The sequence below is a fragment of the Leuciscus leuciscus genome, assembly GCF_965113295.1.
Source record: "Leuciscus leuciscus genome assembly, chromosome: 22".
Taxonomy (NCBI): Eukaryota; Metazoa; Chordata; class Actinopteri; order Cypriniformes; family Leuciscidae; genus Leuciscus; species Leuciscus leuciscus.
This window is the reverse complement of record NC_138746.1, coordinates 17623863-17640791: the sequence shown is the minus strand read 5'-3', so window position 1 is coordinate 17640791 and position 16929 is coordinate 17623863. Positions and strand designations below refer to the sequence as shown.

General features: G+C 37.6%; 2 protein-coding genes across 3 annotated transcripts in view; one reads left to right on the top strand and one right to left on the bottom strand.

The window, feature by feature from the left end:
* Positions 1-15910, bottom strand: part of antxr1d (ANTXR cell adhesion molecule 1d) — a 28867-nt gene extending 12957 nt beyond the window's left edge. The window contains exons 1-11 of one of the 2 annotated variants that reach the window (XM_082154909.1): positions 15771-15910; positions 9454-9525; positions 9307-9378; positions 9103-9184; positions 8981-9011; positions 8819-8892; positions 8633-8701; positions 8433-8513; positions 7273-7333; positions 2819-2917; positions 2569-2638 (exon numbers count right to left, since the gene is read on the bottom strand). In XM_082154909.1, the coding sequence (XP_082011035.1) occupies positions 2569-2638; positions 2819-2917; positions 7273-7333; positions 8433-8513; positions 8633-8701; positions 8819-8892; positions 8981-9011; positions 9103-9184; positions 9307-9374 (635 nt within the window). In that variant the 5' untranslated portion in view covers positions 9375-9378; positions 9454-9525; positions 15771-15910. Of the gene's footprint in view, positions 1-2568; positions 2639-2818; positions 2918-7272; positions 7334-8432; positions 8514-8632; positions 8702-8818; positions 8893-8980; positions 9012-9102; positions 9185-9306; positions 9379-9453; positions 9526-11912; positions 12273-15770 lie in introns of those variants that run through there. The other variant, XM_082154908.1, reaches the window with a different exon arrangement.
* On the top strand, positions 12915-16877 carry znf488 (zinc finger protein 488). Its single transcript, XM_082154910.1, has 4 exons — positions 12915-13312; positions 13669-13901; positions 14114-14345; positions 15103-16877. Exons 2-4 carry the CDS (start codon positions 13686-13688, stop codon positions 16149-16151), a joined length of 1497 nt encoding a protein of 498 aa, XP_082011036.1. The 5' UTR covers positions 12915-13312; positions 13669-13685; the 3' UTR covers positions 16152-16877.
* Positions 16878-16929: the final 52 nt, after the last annotated feature.

Below are 16929 nucleotides of genomic sequence, written 5' to 3'. Positions count from 1 at the left end.
CGATGTCACTCTTCTCCATCTGCGCCCTGGGATCCATCGGCTCCGCCTCCGTCGGTCGCCCCCCCAGTTGGCTCCTCCCTCGACTCAACCTTGGGCTGTTGTCTCTGGGCGTCTTTCGTCTCTTTATTCCTAATGGCAAAGCTGTATTTTCAGCAGCATTACTCCAGTCTTCAGTATCACATGAATCTTCAGAAATCACTCATATGCTGATTTTGTGCTCAAACCTTATTATGAATGTTGAAAACAGTTGTGCTGTTTAATTTCGAGGAAACCATGATTCATTTTCAAGTTTATTTGATGTATAGAAAATGTAAAATAAATAATTGTAATATCATAAATGGTGTCCTTGTGAAATAAAATGTTTTTTTTGTTTTTTTTTAAAGACCACAAACTTTTTTAATGGAAGAGTAAATGTTTTACATATTGTTAATGATATATAGTGATTATATGTGATAAGTCTTTTTAAGATCTTCAGTAAAACATGTTTTATAATCCTGTGATAAGAAAGAGATGAAAAAGAAGTGTTTGTCATGTGACTGACTTACGAAGACTTGTCTATGGACATCAAAACTGACAATGCCACGTCCAGTTCCCCCTGACAACTTTCTCAAAAATGGAATTTCTCCCAATATCAGAGATGTTTGGCTCTACCATGGGCATTCACAGTGCTGGTACAGTGGAAAAAGTCTCAGCTTTCTTGATTTAGGCGACCCCTCTTCGTCTGTATTGGTGGGGGAGAAGACGGAGCAGAATATAAGTTACTACAGGGGTATTGCCCCAACTCCTCTCTGTCGGTCCTGCACACCCCTTCTAGTGCCACTCTTTTGGCAGGATGGGGGATGGGCTCAAAGGGGGCACAACAGGATAAGGAAGGGGGGGGGGTTGTGTGGAGGGAGGTCCAGTGACAGATCCATCTCATTTTCCATCAATCAGGAAGCGGCTGGCTCTTTTTGAGCACGTCTTCAGGAGGCCACTCAGTCACCACGCGTTTAGGTGACAGCACTGACAGCTTCGTCTCAAAAGACGTGGATGCAGAGGAGTAGGAGAGGGCAGACTTTGCCCTAAAATTGCCTTTTTCTTACCCCTCAAAAACTCAAATGGCCTTTTACAATGGAATCACTTTATACAGACATTATTTGACTCAATGGTTGGTCTTATTACTGTGTTATTACTCCCAACATCAAAGTTTGCATAACAGGATGGAAATATGTTTAATTTCAAGAGACTCTCCATTGGCTCTAATTAGCCTAAATAATCCCACCCTTCCTTGTAAATGGATTATAATGGAATGTTTCATCTCTGTTTTCCCTTATAAGAATACATACCACATCTGGCTGACTTTTGAGAGACCCAGACTCTACGAGATCTCTGAAACCAAATAATGGCATGCAGACATGTCATTATATCGCGAAATAAATATCATCTTAACAATATTAATAATACAATATAAATATTAGATGAAAAACTAAAAAAAATATATATAAGTTTAGTTTGGAGAACTGTAATTAGAAAAATAAAACTGAAATGAATATGTTAAAGCTGAAAAATATAAAAATTATAGAAATATAAAATAGCTAGAAATCTAATTCTAGATGATAATAGAAAGCTAATTCAAAATACCGTTTTGTATGAAAAGAGAGAGTGAGTCTTTCGTGTGAAACGAAAGAAATACAAATAGTGCTGGTTTCAGTATCCGGATGAGTGGAGTGATAAACAGTACACTGTTGCCATGGATGATCGTGAAAATTAAGAAATATTTGACGGATGTTGGATGGTGCAATTGACCAATCAGAAATCAGTATTCTAGAGAATTGTAATAAATAAATAAAAAACGATGCATTCCATAATCTTGGGCAATGTTGTTCTTAATCCACAAACGTGCATTAGGATAAAGTTTACAACAAATACGGCCAAGAACCCATCAATCAGTCACAATAGTTTTGAATGAATGTAAAACGCTGCATATCGATATGTCAACATCAGCTGCCATATAGTGTGTGTAGTGATGTATTAGGCTGACCAAGATTTAAAAAAATATCCCTGTTTTGCTTAAGGTGGCATGAGACGCTCCTTCATTGGCATCTCAAGGAATTTTCCTGACAAGAACAAGACAGATGAAATCCTCAAGGTGTCTAGAGCCGCCAGTACACATAATTATTTGGAGGGCTCGCAGGGAAATGAGCCGCCAGCAGCAGCTCATTTGTCGTAGAAGGCCTGAAAAGTAACCTGTAGTCAGTCTCCGGGGCTCGGCTCCGGCTGATGTGGATACGGTCGGCTCTGTGTTTTAACTGTCTGTTCTTTTCTTTCTCAGCTCAGAAAACCACCGGAGCTTTGGGCTAACATGCACACTCACTAGAAACTTCTCATGCAGGTCAAGCCCATGGTGACTAATCTCTCAGAGAGGCTAATTATACGCTCATTTTATGTATTATACCACATGCCTGTTGTCTCGATGTGTTAGGGTGCGTGGAGACTGACTGATAAGAATAATTCCAAATGACATTGACCCAAATTTTTCAAGGGTACCAATGCATTAAAAAATAAAGTGAGAGGATGAAGAGCACCTACTTTCCAGCCTCATTTATGATTGGCGCGGGACAAAGAAGGAGCGTATCTTCAACACTGACAGGTCTTTCATCTGAAAGATAATTGCAAGAAAAAGGTTTATTTTGATGACACTTTTTTATTGCTATAAAAGAAACAGTCATAGAGTGCATATAGTGTTGCATACATTATTTTTGTGTTTTGTTAAGTCTTAAAAAATGTGTCATTGGAAAATTTAAGGAAAAAGTACTGTTTGTAATGTAATATTACTTACTCAGTGTAACTGTGTCATTGACTCTGAAGCTGCACAGAACCTGATCGATGTTTCTGGCATGCAAAAATCCATTTCCCCTCACAACCACTTGGAAAGAATCTTAAAAAAAACACAAATAATAATAATAAACATTTAGCAAGTCCCTTTACTACATAGTGAAATTCCTCTGCTTCTTTTCCAGAAAAAGGTAACCAAAAAGTAGACTAAATATTGTTTTTATGTACTATTTATACTGAAATATAGTATGACAAAAATTCCTACACAAGGCGGTGCCTGTTTTTTAGATCTTTGTCTCATGTAGACCTTTAAAAAAAATGCCATACTGTGAAATTATAAAGTGTGCTCAGCCAGAGGGCAGGTTTTCTTATTTTTTTTCCACCCTTAACCTTTCAGGAACACTCAACTCAACTGGGCAAATGCATATGCTCCAGTGGTGCTAATAATAAAAGTGAAGAGGTTCGCAAATCTCTTGGAGTGGTGTAGCTGGGGGTGCTGCGTTGGTGGCCGACAAAGCTGGCTAGCTGACCTTTGAGACCCCCCGGGCGATGCTGTAGACCCTCTGACGGCTGCTAAGCAGCATATGTTAGAGAGAAAAACACCCTCACTTAGAACCTGTCTCAGCGGGCGTCAAAGGATGCAGAGCGGATGTGACCTTACTCGTGGCACTGAGGGAGATTTGAGTGGATTTGTACTGATTCATCTCTGAATAATGCTACACTTTTAGAAAATGTTCTGGTTGTAAACCTTTAACATTTAAGTGTGTAAAGTTCACAGGATGAAAAACATTCTGTGCAGTGTGCCATAAGGAAAGATAGCGGTAAGGAAAGGTCAGGAGGAGAATATTACTGCTGTGAGAAATAACATTATACTGTAAGTCTCAGTTCTCTTCTGACAGTTTTTACACCAGCATTTAAAGTATATCAAACCCTAAATATAGTAGATTTTTTTAAACCTCCAATAGACACCTAAAAAAGCTTTTAAAAAAGCCTTGAAGTCAATTTAACTAGCCATTCACAACTCACTGCACTTTCGTAAAATGAGGATATTCAACAAATATGTTAAGAAATACGACTTTATTAATCAGGAATCGATTGGATTGTGTAAAGTGGCCATTACATATCAAGATGGAACCAACTCTGAATGAGAGTTTGCTAAAATAATGCCTAAATAAGCTACTGGTTACCATTATTCAATAGCCCACATTGCCTAAGTGACATTCGCAGAAAAGGAAAGCTATTTCAGAGAAAGAGTTATTGAATTTTAATTAAAGTTGCGATGTAACAGAAGTAGCGATAGATCTTTTTCCGTATTGTGGCGTACATTTGAATGAAACGGATTAACAAAAAAAATATTTTTTTTGTCTTTTGTCCATCAGTAGTTGATTCGATTGAGACAGGACAGGCTGAATGTGATTTTGAAATTGATTGTATAGTGTGTTTTAAGCAGACTAAATGATACATCATCAGGGAGAAGTCTGTCGTTTCACCAAAAGATCGAAAATTACGAGGTAAATTAAACAAAACAAATTAAGCATGCACAGATGAAACGTTCACAATAAGATCATGCATTTAGAAAATAGATTGGATGAATTTTCATTTCGATTTAGGATTATAAAGACAATTTTATTCTTCGGAATATCATGCATCTGAGAATAGATCACAAGACCAGGAGTGTGCATTTACAATGTAAACTGAATTAATTTAAATATCATGTTGACTGTAAAGGTCCTTCATCCAGTATATCTACATGAGACCTGGCGATTAACGAAAAGGCTGGTCACGGGAAAATTTGAGTGAAAAGAATTCTCAGCATGTCTCTTGTCTCATCATGGATCTACCAAAACAAATTCCACTCCCATCCGTTCCAATTAACCTGTCATTTCCTCCCTAATTATACTAATCCCGTCTGCCATGCAGAAGCCCCTCTCCACCCCACCTCTGCGTCTAAATTTGCCCAGCTCCCTTGCTCATGCCTGCTTAATGTGACGTCCATACAACTGAAATGGCTAATTCCATTTAATTTTAGAGGCCGGGCATCAACATCCATGTCCTTTTCTTCCCGCGTTACTGTCAGACATGGTGTGTCGGGTTCTGACAGGACAGCGCAGGGGTAAAAAGGTCAACACTGGCTTGGCAGCGGGCAGCGCTGGCAGCGAGATGGTGGGCAGGGGCTGGTACGCTGTCGGCTCACGCCCGTTGTGCTGCACGGGAGAGCTGACGCTTCCCATCCACACCTGAGAGCTTGATGGCTCGGGCTGTTTAGAGCAGAGGTGCCACGTCCGAGCACGGACACTTCAATCACCGCCCGAATGGGGGATGGGGTGCAGCAGAATCACAAGGGTTAATCAAAGCAACGATTGCTGTCACGTTTGATGGCTGGGCCTCCTCTCAAAACAGCGAGTGATGGCCTGTTTGCAGGCTGCACGGGCTGGTCACTTCTCATCAGTTTGATCGCTGAGTCTGTCAGACACTGGAACTGCCTCCACAGAACACTAAACAAAAACAAACCACTAACCACGATCAAATGAGTCCCGTGCATCTAATGAATCTTCGGCTAAACTGTAATATTTCGAGGAATATAGCACACTTATGGCTAATAGCAATTTTCACAGTGCATTACTTCAAGGATTGATTTAATTACACCACAATATGTTTCATTAATTATGACATTCATTGTAATATAATGTTTCCATTAAGGATTATGTTCATTAATCTATGTGTTAGTCTATCTATGTGGTTTGTTGTCATCAACAAAATAAAAAACAAAAGATATTTGATATAGGGATAATTCACCCAAAAATGTAATTATTTACTCACTGTCATGTTGTTCTAAACCTGAATGTATAAAAAAAATTCTGTAGAACTCAAAAGAAGATCAAGGTGAAACAATAAAAAAAAACAATCTCTCAGTATTTTCTGTCCATATAATGGAAGTCAATGGGGTCCAATGTTGTTTTGTCTTTACTGACTTTCATTGTGTAGACACATTTTTCAAAATATTTTTTTTTATGGTCTGCAGAAAAAGAAATTCATACAGCTTTGTAACAACATTTGAACATTTTTGAGAGAACTATCCCTTTAAATCTAATCTAATACAAATAATGGGTAACACTTTACAATAAGGTCTCATATTTGTTAATATTAATGTATTAACTAACATGAACTAATCATGAGCAATACATTTGTAACTGTATTTGTTAATCTTTGTCAATGTTAGTTAATAAAAATCCAGCTGTTCATTGATTGTTCATGTTAGTTCACAGTTCATTAACTAATGTATTTAACATTATTTAGTCTAACATTAAGATCAATAAATGCTGCAGAAGTATTGTTCATTCTTAGTTCAATAATGTTAATGTTAACTAATGAAACCTTATTGTAAAGTGTTACCAAATAATGATTGAAAGAGATTATTTTTATTTAAATTAACTAAATTAAAATCTTATGCAAAGGTAACACTTTACAATAAGGTCTCATTTGTTAACATCAACTAACTATGAGCTAACTAGTGCAAAACATTTTTACAGCATTTATTAACCTTTATAATGTTAGTTAAATACAATTGTTCATAGAGTGTTCATGTTAGTTCACAGTGCAGTACCTAATGTTAACAGATCCAAATTTCTATTTTAAAAATGTATTAGTAGATGTAGAAATTAACATTAACTAAGATTAATAAATGCTGTACACATATGTTTCATTGTTAGTTTATTTTACAAATGAAAGTTTATTGTAAAGTGTTACCGACGAAACAGTGTGAGTGTGTGGTCAAACTGCAGGGGTATTGTTGTTTTAACCATCATCGTTTGCCAGTGGTCACTGCATGCCCTCTCTCTCTCTCTCCCTCTGTGTGTTTCAAGGTTTGATGTCCCACAACGTGACAGAGAACTTATTGTTAGGAATGCTCAAGTGAAATAAGAGAGCTGTGTTTTTTGCCTGGCTGGTTCTTCCTGGCCTAGTTTGCCACATCGGATCTGTTGTCTAGCCGAAGTGCTGCCGAATAACTGCGGTGCAGTTCCGCTCCGCCTTAACCAGTGAAATGCCCATTTGTTTAATTGGCTGCTGCTCAGCAGACAGGCCTGCCACATTGAGCACTGGTGTGTAGGCCAGAGAGGATGGATGTGGCTTGACATGACCTTATTAGCATGCACTTACTGCGCGAGAGTGCACTTACAGCGCCGTCTCCTTGGTGATGCGAACAGGCGGATTAGCTCTGCCCAGACATGATCAATTTTCATTTTCTGGTGAGTGCAAGAGACCGCAACTCGTGAGCCATCATTACAACGCTTAGGGCTTTCACAAAATTAGCACAGCTTTTTGTGTATTAATGTTTGCGCACTGTCCTCTCATATTATTTTATTAACATCCTGATTTAAATCAAGATGTAAATTACATTTATTTTTAATTATTACAACAACAAAAAAAGACCATGGCAAGTGCTGAGTTGACTCTTACCACCAGCGCATACACTGGACGGCTCAGCTGCTAAAATTTCAATGCAGGATTTCTTGATGATCTAAAAGAAGAAAGAAAAAAAACAGTGCTTGGGTAATTAATAGTCAATACAGACAGACCTTAGCCAAACTGAACTTTTAACTGGTAATGCTGTAACATCACTCTCTGTGAACGTCAGTAGCAAAATTGTGACCCTGGATCACAAATCCAGTCACAAGTCGCACGGGTATATTTGTGGCAATAGCCAACAATACATTGTTATGGGTCAAAATTATCGATTTTTCTTTTATGCCAAAAATCATTAAGATATTAAGTAAAGATCATGTTCCATGAAGATATTTTGTACATTTCCTACCGTAAATATATCAAACATTTATTTTTGGGAGTGAATGCAGCACAATCGCGAACATAAATGGACAACTTTAAAATAATTTTTCTCAATGTTTCAATTTTTTTGCACCTTCAGATTCCAGATTTTCAAATAGTTGTATCTCGGCCAAATATTCTCCTATCCTAACAAACCATACATCAATGGAAAGCTTATTTATTTATACAATAAATAAATGTGCCCATGTGACCCATGTGACTTGGGATATCTCCAAATTGCAACATTATATCTTGCAATGTGACTTTATATCTTGCAATGTTACTAAATTCTTGTGATGTGACTTCATAGGCACCTGACTTTATTTCGGTAGTCCACTTTATACATTGTACTAACTATAAGTAACTTTGCATTTGCAGTGATACACCGATCGGCCTGCACAGCGCCGCTTCAAGTCGAACACACCTATTGTCTCACAACGTGACTTTATCTAGCAACTTGACTGTTTAACTCACAATATTTACTATATTTAACAGTGTGACTTTACATTACACGATGCAACTTTATTTCATATTTTACATTTTTCACTTTACTTTACTTCTTTAATTCCACACTGAGGTGGCTTCCGTCCTGGTCCCTTATATTTCTTTTGACAAAAATATTTGACTCCAACTGAGTTAAACGGTTGGCATGGCATCCATGTTTGTTGATAACAGCCACGAAATGCCAACTCTTGCAATTTTAAAAGTGACTTCTGTATTCTGTACACACGCAAAGGGATAATTTAGGTGATTCACTCCCTCATGGACAGAGACAGAGAAATAGAGACACTTACAGAGTCTATCATTCCTTCAAGGGCCTGGAATCCTCCAATAACTGGGAACACATGCTCTATGGTGTCTGCAATTGTGGCCAGCTAAACAAGCAATACAATATAGTCAATACAGGTTAACTGAGACTACCCCAGAACGGAAAAGTTATTATGGTTCAAATCTGAGGCACAAAGCAACTCATTGTACAATGTTGTTGTGTTACCTGTGTCTGATTAAAGTCTTTTACACCCACACAGTATACAATGGCTCCCAAAGACCGAGCTCTCTGCGCCTGCACATAGACGGGAAAACACAGTCAGCTCTATTACTAAGCAAATGCCACTGTCAATTACACATCTGCCAGAGAACACGCCACATCCGTTACGACATCACTGGCTTGTGTACTTGCCTCTTGCTGTGCTGTGACAAGCTGATGGTCGTTTAACTCCCCGTCCGTCAGTGCTATGATCACACTGGCTGTCCCTGTGAAATAAACATCATCTCATTGAGGCTTGATTTTCCCATAGTAAAAGTGTGAATGAATTGCATGGTAATTCAAGGTGACGCTTACCATAATTTCCATGATATATCTGCTGATTTGCCTGCAATTTGATGTTTACAGCATTAATGCAGGAATTTTAACCATAGTAGAGGATTTAAATTGATTCAGTTGTTTCAAAAAGAAAAATATACCTCATTCAATCCAAGATTCATATATGTATCACCTCCTGGTATTTGTCTCCTCAACATATTTAAGCCTCTGGTAATATCATCTCTGAATTACAAATGTTGGAGGAATGTTATTACAATGCAGAAAAAAAATGTGTATTTGTTTGCAACATTAATGGTGTTTTGGACAAGTGTCCATAGAGGACCGGGATGCGTGTTTGGTCATACCTATTCTCTGTGAGTCTCAGAATCGTGTTTCCACGAGTTGAAAAGACAATGAAGGACATTCGTAACATTGGGCTGTAAATAAAGATTCACATATTATTCCTTAAAGGGATTACAGGACAATTGTGCATCAAAACTTAAGAACTTTACCTTATAAATTTCTCCGCAAGATGCTCCACAAAGGAGTAAATTTCAATCCAGTGGTTTTGGACACTTCCTGATCTATGGCAAAATCAAACATGTGTGTTGAAAAACAACATGCTTCAAAGAGTCAGAGGCTAATATCTCTTCAGTGCATTATAATGGCTGCCTTAAACACAATTACATATCAATTACCACCTTTTCTTATACTATCTGAGAGTAGCAGGTCCTTAAGTACTCTATAAAATGCACACATGCCACTAATTAATTAAAGGCCCCAAAGCGCTCCCAACAAGAGCTAATTGCCTTTGTGCCAGATGAATCTGCCTCCTGCTAGCAGAGAGCAACACCCCTTCCTCCTGGAGCCAGCCATTTGAATGGGAACAGATGGCAATGGTTGAGTGTAACAGGTTGAGGACCTAAAACAGAGCTGGCATCTACATCAGCATCCAAAAAGGCTCACAGCTCCATCTCTGACAGGGGGTCAGGAAACATAAAACTGGACATGTGGAGCAATCAATGCTAATCTGACGTCAGTTCTAAACACACCCTCAATTTCATCTAACGTGCCTCCAAAATTAACACTTGGGCCACACTTATAATGTATGAATGGTACTGCATTAGATTAGAAAATATTAAGGAAACACAAAACAAGCACCAAAAGAACGTTTCTCAAAAAGATGTTTGTCAGCTTTTAAATGATAAAACAACAAAGCTTTGGGACACTTTCTGGCTGTCAAATGTTAGTGGAAAATGTCCATAGTTAATGGGATGAACTACACCTGCTGGTTACTCTGCTAGGACACCTGTGTGAACTGAATTAACTCCATATACTGCTACTGCATTCACTAAAAATCTGTTAAAAAGTGACATATATTTGATATTTTGTTATCTAATGCAAAGGCATTCAGACCTTTTTTAAGTGTGTACAAATACAGTTTAGGGCCACTGAAATAAATAATTGCATTGAATACACAGTGGTGGTATGCAGCAGTCTAGAAAGACTGTGCTGGTTTCCTTTGATGCAGTTTAATCTTGGTTTGATCTCTTTTCCTGTGAACTAAGGTCAATCTTCAGCAAACCACTGACTCTGAATGTTGTTATATTAGAAACATCAGCTCTGTTCGCAAAGTCTGTTTTTATTATTATTATTAAAAAGGAGCCCTAAATTAAAAGGAGTCCTATATAGCGACATAAAACTAATTCTCGTTCCACTGATAATCAAAGGTATTGTCTCTCTGAAAAGCACTGGGGCTGTTTTCTTTCCAAAAACTCTCTGAACCGATGGCCTGATATTTACAATTAGTGTAGGGTCACTGAGTGGCATTTAAGGCCCCAAAACTTCAGCCAAAACCATTCAGCTGATTAAAAGTGTGGAAATGTGGCAAAAGCTTCATGATGCATGCAATCCCATAGGCCTCTAAAGGCATTCAGAAAACTTTACAAACAGAAGCGCTAACTGTGAAGTGTAACTAATATGCATGTGCACTACAAACAGTGCAACAAAGGATTATAGTTGGAAGAACTGACTATGTTTTTATATTGATCTAAATTCTTGTTACCTGAACTCAAACTGGAATTCCTTCAGATTTCACACAGATGTCATGTCACTATATGAACAAAATGATTGTCTACAGACAATGCAGTGTTGCTCTTGAGCCTTTAGTTCAGATTTGACTCAAATCTGATGGCCACAAAACGGTTCGTTTTATAACCGACATACAGAATGCTCCAGCATGTTTAAGCTTGTTTGAGTATTCACTCCAAGGTGCTATAGTATGAGAAGGTTGCCACATACTCCTCGCTTACGATAAAGTTTTAATTTATCTTGACATGATATGATACCTTTTTACAACTGGGTATTTGTATTAGATTTGTATAGTGCATGATCTTATATCATGATGAGGTATATTTCTTTGCCTTTTATGAGTGAGACGCCCCTGAGATAATGATGCACAAATGCGCATGTGAACAGCACCAGGTGAGAGAAAATCATGCTTGTTAAAGCGTCGCCTGAGGCAAAGAGTCCTGTCCTCCTGCTGCGTCTAAAGCCATTTGACAATAGCATTTTTTTTAGGAATCCACAATTAGGAAAACCATAAGCAACATTGCACGTTAATTTTGCACAGACAGTGAATGGTTCAGTGTTTTTATGGTTTGTAATTTTGTTCAAACTTCATGTCATTGTTCTCTTATCCTGCCATGGTCTCCTTTGGGAATAGCTCCAAATCTCACCGGACGTTTCCTGCTAGTAGCTGTATATTCCTACAAATTACTATAATTGTAAAAATACCAACAACTTGTTTGGACATCAAAGCATTTGGATCAATTCAGCAGTTATTCGGCTGTCTAAACAAATGACTTTTGTTATAATAGCGGTCCACGCGCGTCTGAGGGCGTCGAGAGGCGTCGCGCAGCAGTGCGCGGTGAGAAGAGAATAAGATGCCATAAATATAAAGGCCACTTACTTGTCGAGGACAAAATACAAGTCGAAAGCACCTTGACAAGACCTCTTCTCCTCCTCAAAATAAGGCTCAGCTTTTCCAGTATGAAGACTAGGCATCAAAATCACTAAAATACCCACAAGAATCAGAGAACGTGCCATTTCATCACTTGAATCTATCCAAAAGCACTGGGATAGAACTGCTTTTCATATTAATCCTGCAAAAAAAAAATGAAAACTACTCTTTTCCATGAAATTTATTGAATATCTTGTCACTGTGTTATTTTCGGCAATCATCTGAGTCCGCTTTCAAAACATAGAAAGCTCCTCCTCAAGGAGAAATGTTTGGAGGAGCGACCACAGACCGGACAGCGAGCAGGCAACAGCAAATAAAACTTCCTCTTTCCGGGAGAGGGAGACTTCAGGCTTCAACGAAATTATTTTGCCATTTATGTTTAGTGCTATATTTTGTTTAGTGATTATATATATATATATATATATATATATATATATATATATATATATATATATATATATATATATATATATATATATATATATATATATATATATATAATCACTAAACAAAAATGTGTATATATCACTAAACATAGCACTAAACATAACATAAAATAGTATTTAAGAAATTTCGTTGAAGCCAGACTTCTCCCACTCACATACATACACACAGTTACATATAGGCCTATATAATATATAAATCTAAAAATATATTTACTCACACATATTATGTAAACAAACTTTTATGTTAGATGTAATCGCGATTAATCGATTTGACAGCACTAATTCGGCTGTTATTCGAACCACTCAAGCATTATAATGCGCAAAGTAAAAAAAAAGAAAAAAAAAAGTAAATTAATCTTTGAAAGTAGCCTACTAGCCTATATATTTTTTCAGATATAAAATATTCAGATAAGAAACCATTTATATTTTATATATAATCAATTTAATAAGCACTGTTAAAAATTATGGACCACAAGAAGAGACAGAAACGTTTCCATAATTGGAGAATCATCACAAAATCTAACAGTTGGATTTTGATAACTCAGAGACCCGTTTTAAATGTGAATACAAAGGCTACTGAGCATACAGTCTTTTATGGTAGGTACTTCAATCTAACGGTCTCTGACTTCTGTCATTGATTACCCTCGCTTCTAATTAACACGCCTTCAAAGCTGGTGGAGCACCAATCAAAACGCCACCTGGGGGGTTTGGGGAGAAATGAGGCGCATCAGCTCCGCGTCCTCAGCGTGGATAAGTGCGTGACCGCACAGCGCGAGAGACAGTCCAGAGACTGTCAGGATCAGGAGACAGTCGTGATCGCGAGCTCTCGGTGGATCATTTCAAATCGCGTCTCCTTGGATTGTGCACCTGTTCATGAACATCCTCAACCTGAACGTGATTTAGGTAAGTTGCGATTTTACTGCATGATTTTAAGATCTTACATTTTATACAAAAAAGCCGGCTGATTATTTAAACGTCAAAAGGCTATACAGTCTAAAGACAAAAAACAAAAAAAATCAAACAAAATAAAAAAGAACAGAAAAACTGTAAAGTTCTGATTCAACAATCAGTTTCGCACAATATACACAGACCGATTAATTCATTATTAGTCACAGAACTGAATGAATCACTACCCATGTCAATATATTTAATAAGAATAAAAAATATATGGCTGTAAGATTGTTCCATTAATTAAATTTAAGCATGAAAACATTATTTACATGTCTTCCTATTTTTAACTTCTCATTATTTTTATTCAGATTTTCAGGAATAAAACATGGAGCAGAGTTTTATGCCTCGCGCCTTGTGGACTAATGACAGCAAATTTCTCCATCACCACGTCCCGGATTTCTTCACTAGTGTACAAGTTACACAGGATGTACCAGCCGGAACATCATTCGGACCATGTGTTCTCCATAATAACTTTTATGACACTATAGCATTCATTGCACTGAAATCCTTTGACAAACGGAATAAATCATATGTATTTAGGGTAAGTAATTTAGCAATCACTCACACTTACATTATCAAAAGGTTTTATTTTAGACTGCACTTTACAATAATTGCTCTTTTGTACTTTTCCAGATATTTAATTTGTATTACACTACGCTGTGCAAAAGGTCAAATGGTGACTTTTGTTGTAAAGAAAAAAAAGTTTTCAGTTTTAGATTTCCTCTAATGGCAAATATGTCACTCTATCAACAGGTAGACCCTGAGGCGATGAAAGGCTCTCCATTTGTAGTTCCTTGGCTACGGTTAGTACAGGCTGCAGTGAGCGCAGAAGAACAGAATACTGAGGCCTACTTGAAAGGAGGACAGCTGCACTTTCGGACTATTCGAGATGTGAAACAAGGGGAGGAACTGCTTGTTTGGTACGACAAGGAGTTGTCTCATCTTTTGGGGTTTGGAGAAATAAAGACAAAAGCCCTGACAGATGGTGAGTAGCAGCTTTAAAAAAAAAAAAAAAATCTTTCATTATTAATGGCATAAATGCATTAAAGAATGCTCAAATCATGTTAAACCAGTTAATGTACCTTCAAAATGTCATGGAATGTTCAAAGGTCAATGGTTGTATTTTTGACTGAAGAAATTAAGGAAAAAATACAAACACAAATATATTCTACACAAAAATAACTTGTACACCTCTTTCAACTTCTTTTTTTTTATGGCTTTAAGCAAAAAAATGTATGTAAAAAGAAAAAAGTCATTAAAATGCAGACATTCTTGAAAAAAAAAGCACATTTGGCATAACATTCCATTATTTCTTTAAGTATTAGATGTGAAATATTATTATTATTAAGGGGGAAAAAAATGTGTCCACCAAAGCAATGGTCCTATAACCAAAATGCAGGAAGCCATTTTGTTTTCATGTGACAAGAAATACACTCTTTATGAATGTTTGACAAGGTCAAGCACGTTTTGTTCAGCTCAAATGGTTTAACTAAGGAAACTTATTATTCATAATTAAAAATAGATAGATAGATAGATAGATAGATAGATAGATAGATAGATAGATAGATAGATAGATAGATAGATAGATAGATAGATAGATAGATATCGATTAAGGTTTTCAGAAATGCGTGAAAACAATATGGATACAAATATCACATTTAAATTGCCAACTGTGTTTACGTAAAATTTTATTTTATTGTTATAATCATGCTCTGACAGCGTTTGTTTCTCTTCATATGCAGACTACACATGTACGAAATGCGGCCAGGCCTTCAAGAACGAAAACCCTTTCCTTGCCCACTGTCGTTTTTTATGTGCGCAGGAAAAAGTAGATATTATCCGACCAACCAACGAACAGAAACAAGAAGTCAAGCGACAACGCAAAGTCATAGATTTTCACAACATTGCAAGAGATCTGGAGCACAAAAGGAACGATTCTTCCGAAGACATGGCCATACCTCGAAAAAGAAAACAAGAGGCTTCCTTAAGCCCCAGGAACAGAAAAACAGTTTTATTGGAGAGAACCAACATCACTAATCACGCCAACGCCAACAAAGACTATCCGCCTTTTCAGGATTCGTCAGAATCTACTGACAACCTTTCGACAAGTGAGTCAAAAAGAAATAAAAACAGCGCGTTTACCGAGGTTAGAAAACCATCAGAGCAGTCAAACCCTGAACAGTCATCACGAGGTGTATTGGGACCTGACGTAGGCCTACAATCCGACTGCAGCGCGTTCTCGTTCGTTGTACCCAAGAGCGCGCACTCAGAACAGAAGAGCGCGTTCTGTGAACCCAGCAAACGCACCATCACGGAATTTCAGAACACTTCACCACCCGATTCGGATACTATCTCAGACTCTTTCAAATCAAAACCTTCTCTAGGATACAGAAATGTACTGGCTTCGCACCTGTTTCACGCTGACTTGCCGGGCACTCATGCAGGTGGAGTGATGTCCGCTCCTCTGGCTACAGGAGGATCCTTCTATTACGCACCCGAGCATTGGACCAGAGCTATAGGTGGCCAGCTGCAGTCTACATCTTCGTTGACACTTCTTCCCCCTACTTTCACTCCAATGGGTGTTTCAGTGCAGAACTGGTGCGCCAAATGCAACCTCTCATTCAGAATGACCTCTGACTTGGTGTTTCACATGAGGTCCCATCATAAGAAAGAGTTCGCCGCAGAGGCTCAGGTGAGGCGGAGGAGAGAGGAGAAACTCACCTGCCCCATCTGTCACGAGTACTTTCGAGAGCGTCACCACCTCTCACGTCACATGACATCACATAATTAAGAAGAAAAACTCTGGCGCACTTTAATATGTTATTATGCATTGACCATAAATTGTGCATACTCTATGATGGACCATAAATTGTGCATACTCTATGATGGACATTTATAGTTAGGCTGCTATTGGACAGAGGAGGTATATTGCTGTAGCAAATAGCAATACGTTACAGACGTGGTAAAAACTTGAACCTTTCAACCATTTATCAACAGTAAAGCGTCGTCATTTTCTCCATCTGTCATTGTCATTTCAGCCATGTAGTGTGAGCTTTGGTCGTGCAGTTCAAGGTAGACCTACATCGCCACTAGGTGGCTAGATACTGCATAACTTTCTCTTTAAATAGCTGTGCCATTTAGTTGACTAATACTGTTGAATTGCCTGATCATTTTCAACCTAATAGTGCCTTACAAATGTCAGGATTAGTAGGCTACATGTAAATGCTATTGAGAAACGGAGTGAAATGCTCCAGTATTTTTAGGTTTGCTAACAGCTGACTAAAGTATTATAAGTTTAGAGTAACATTGTTTTGTAAAGATATTTTATATTTGAAAAATCCATCCCTTCAGAATGCCAAATCTTTATGTTACAATTTTCTTTTCAGATGTCTACTTTTTTTTAAACATTTTTTATCAGCACAACGACAAGGAGGATGTATTTATTTAAATATTGTCTTGTTCTTTTTTTCATTTTCATTTTATTTTTAGATGAGTACAGTCATTGTATTTCATTAAAGATTTTGAACATATTCCCTGTGTGTTCGCCTCTGATTTTAGCCATCTAGAAA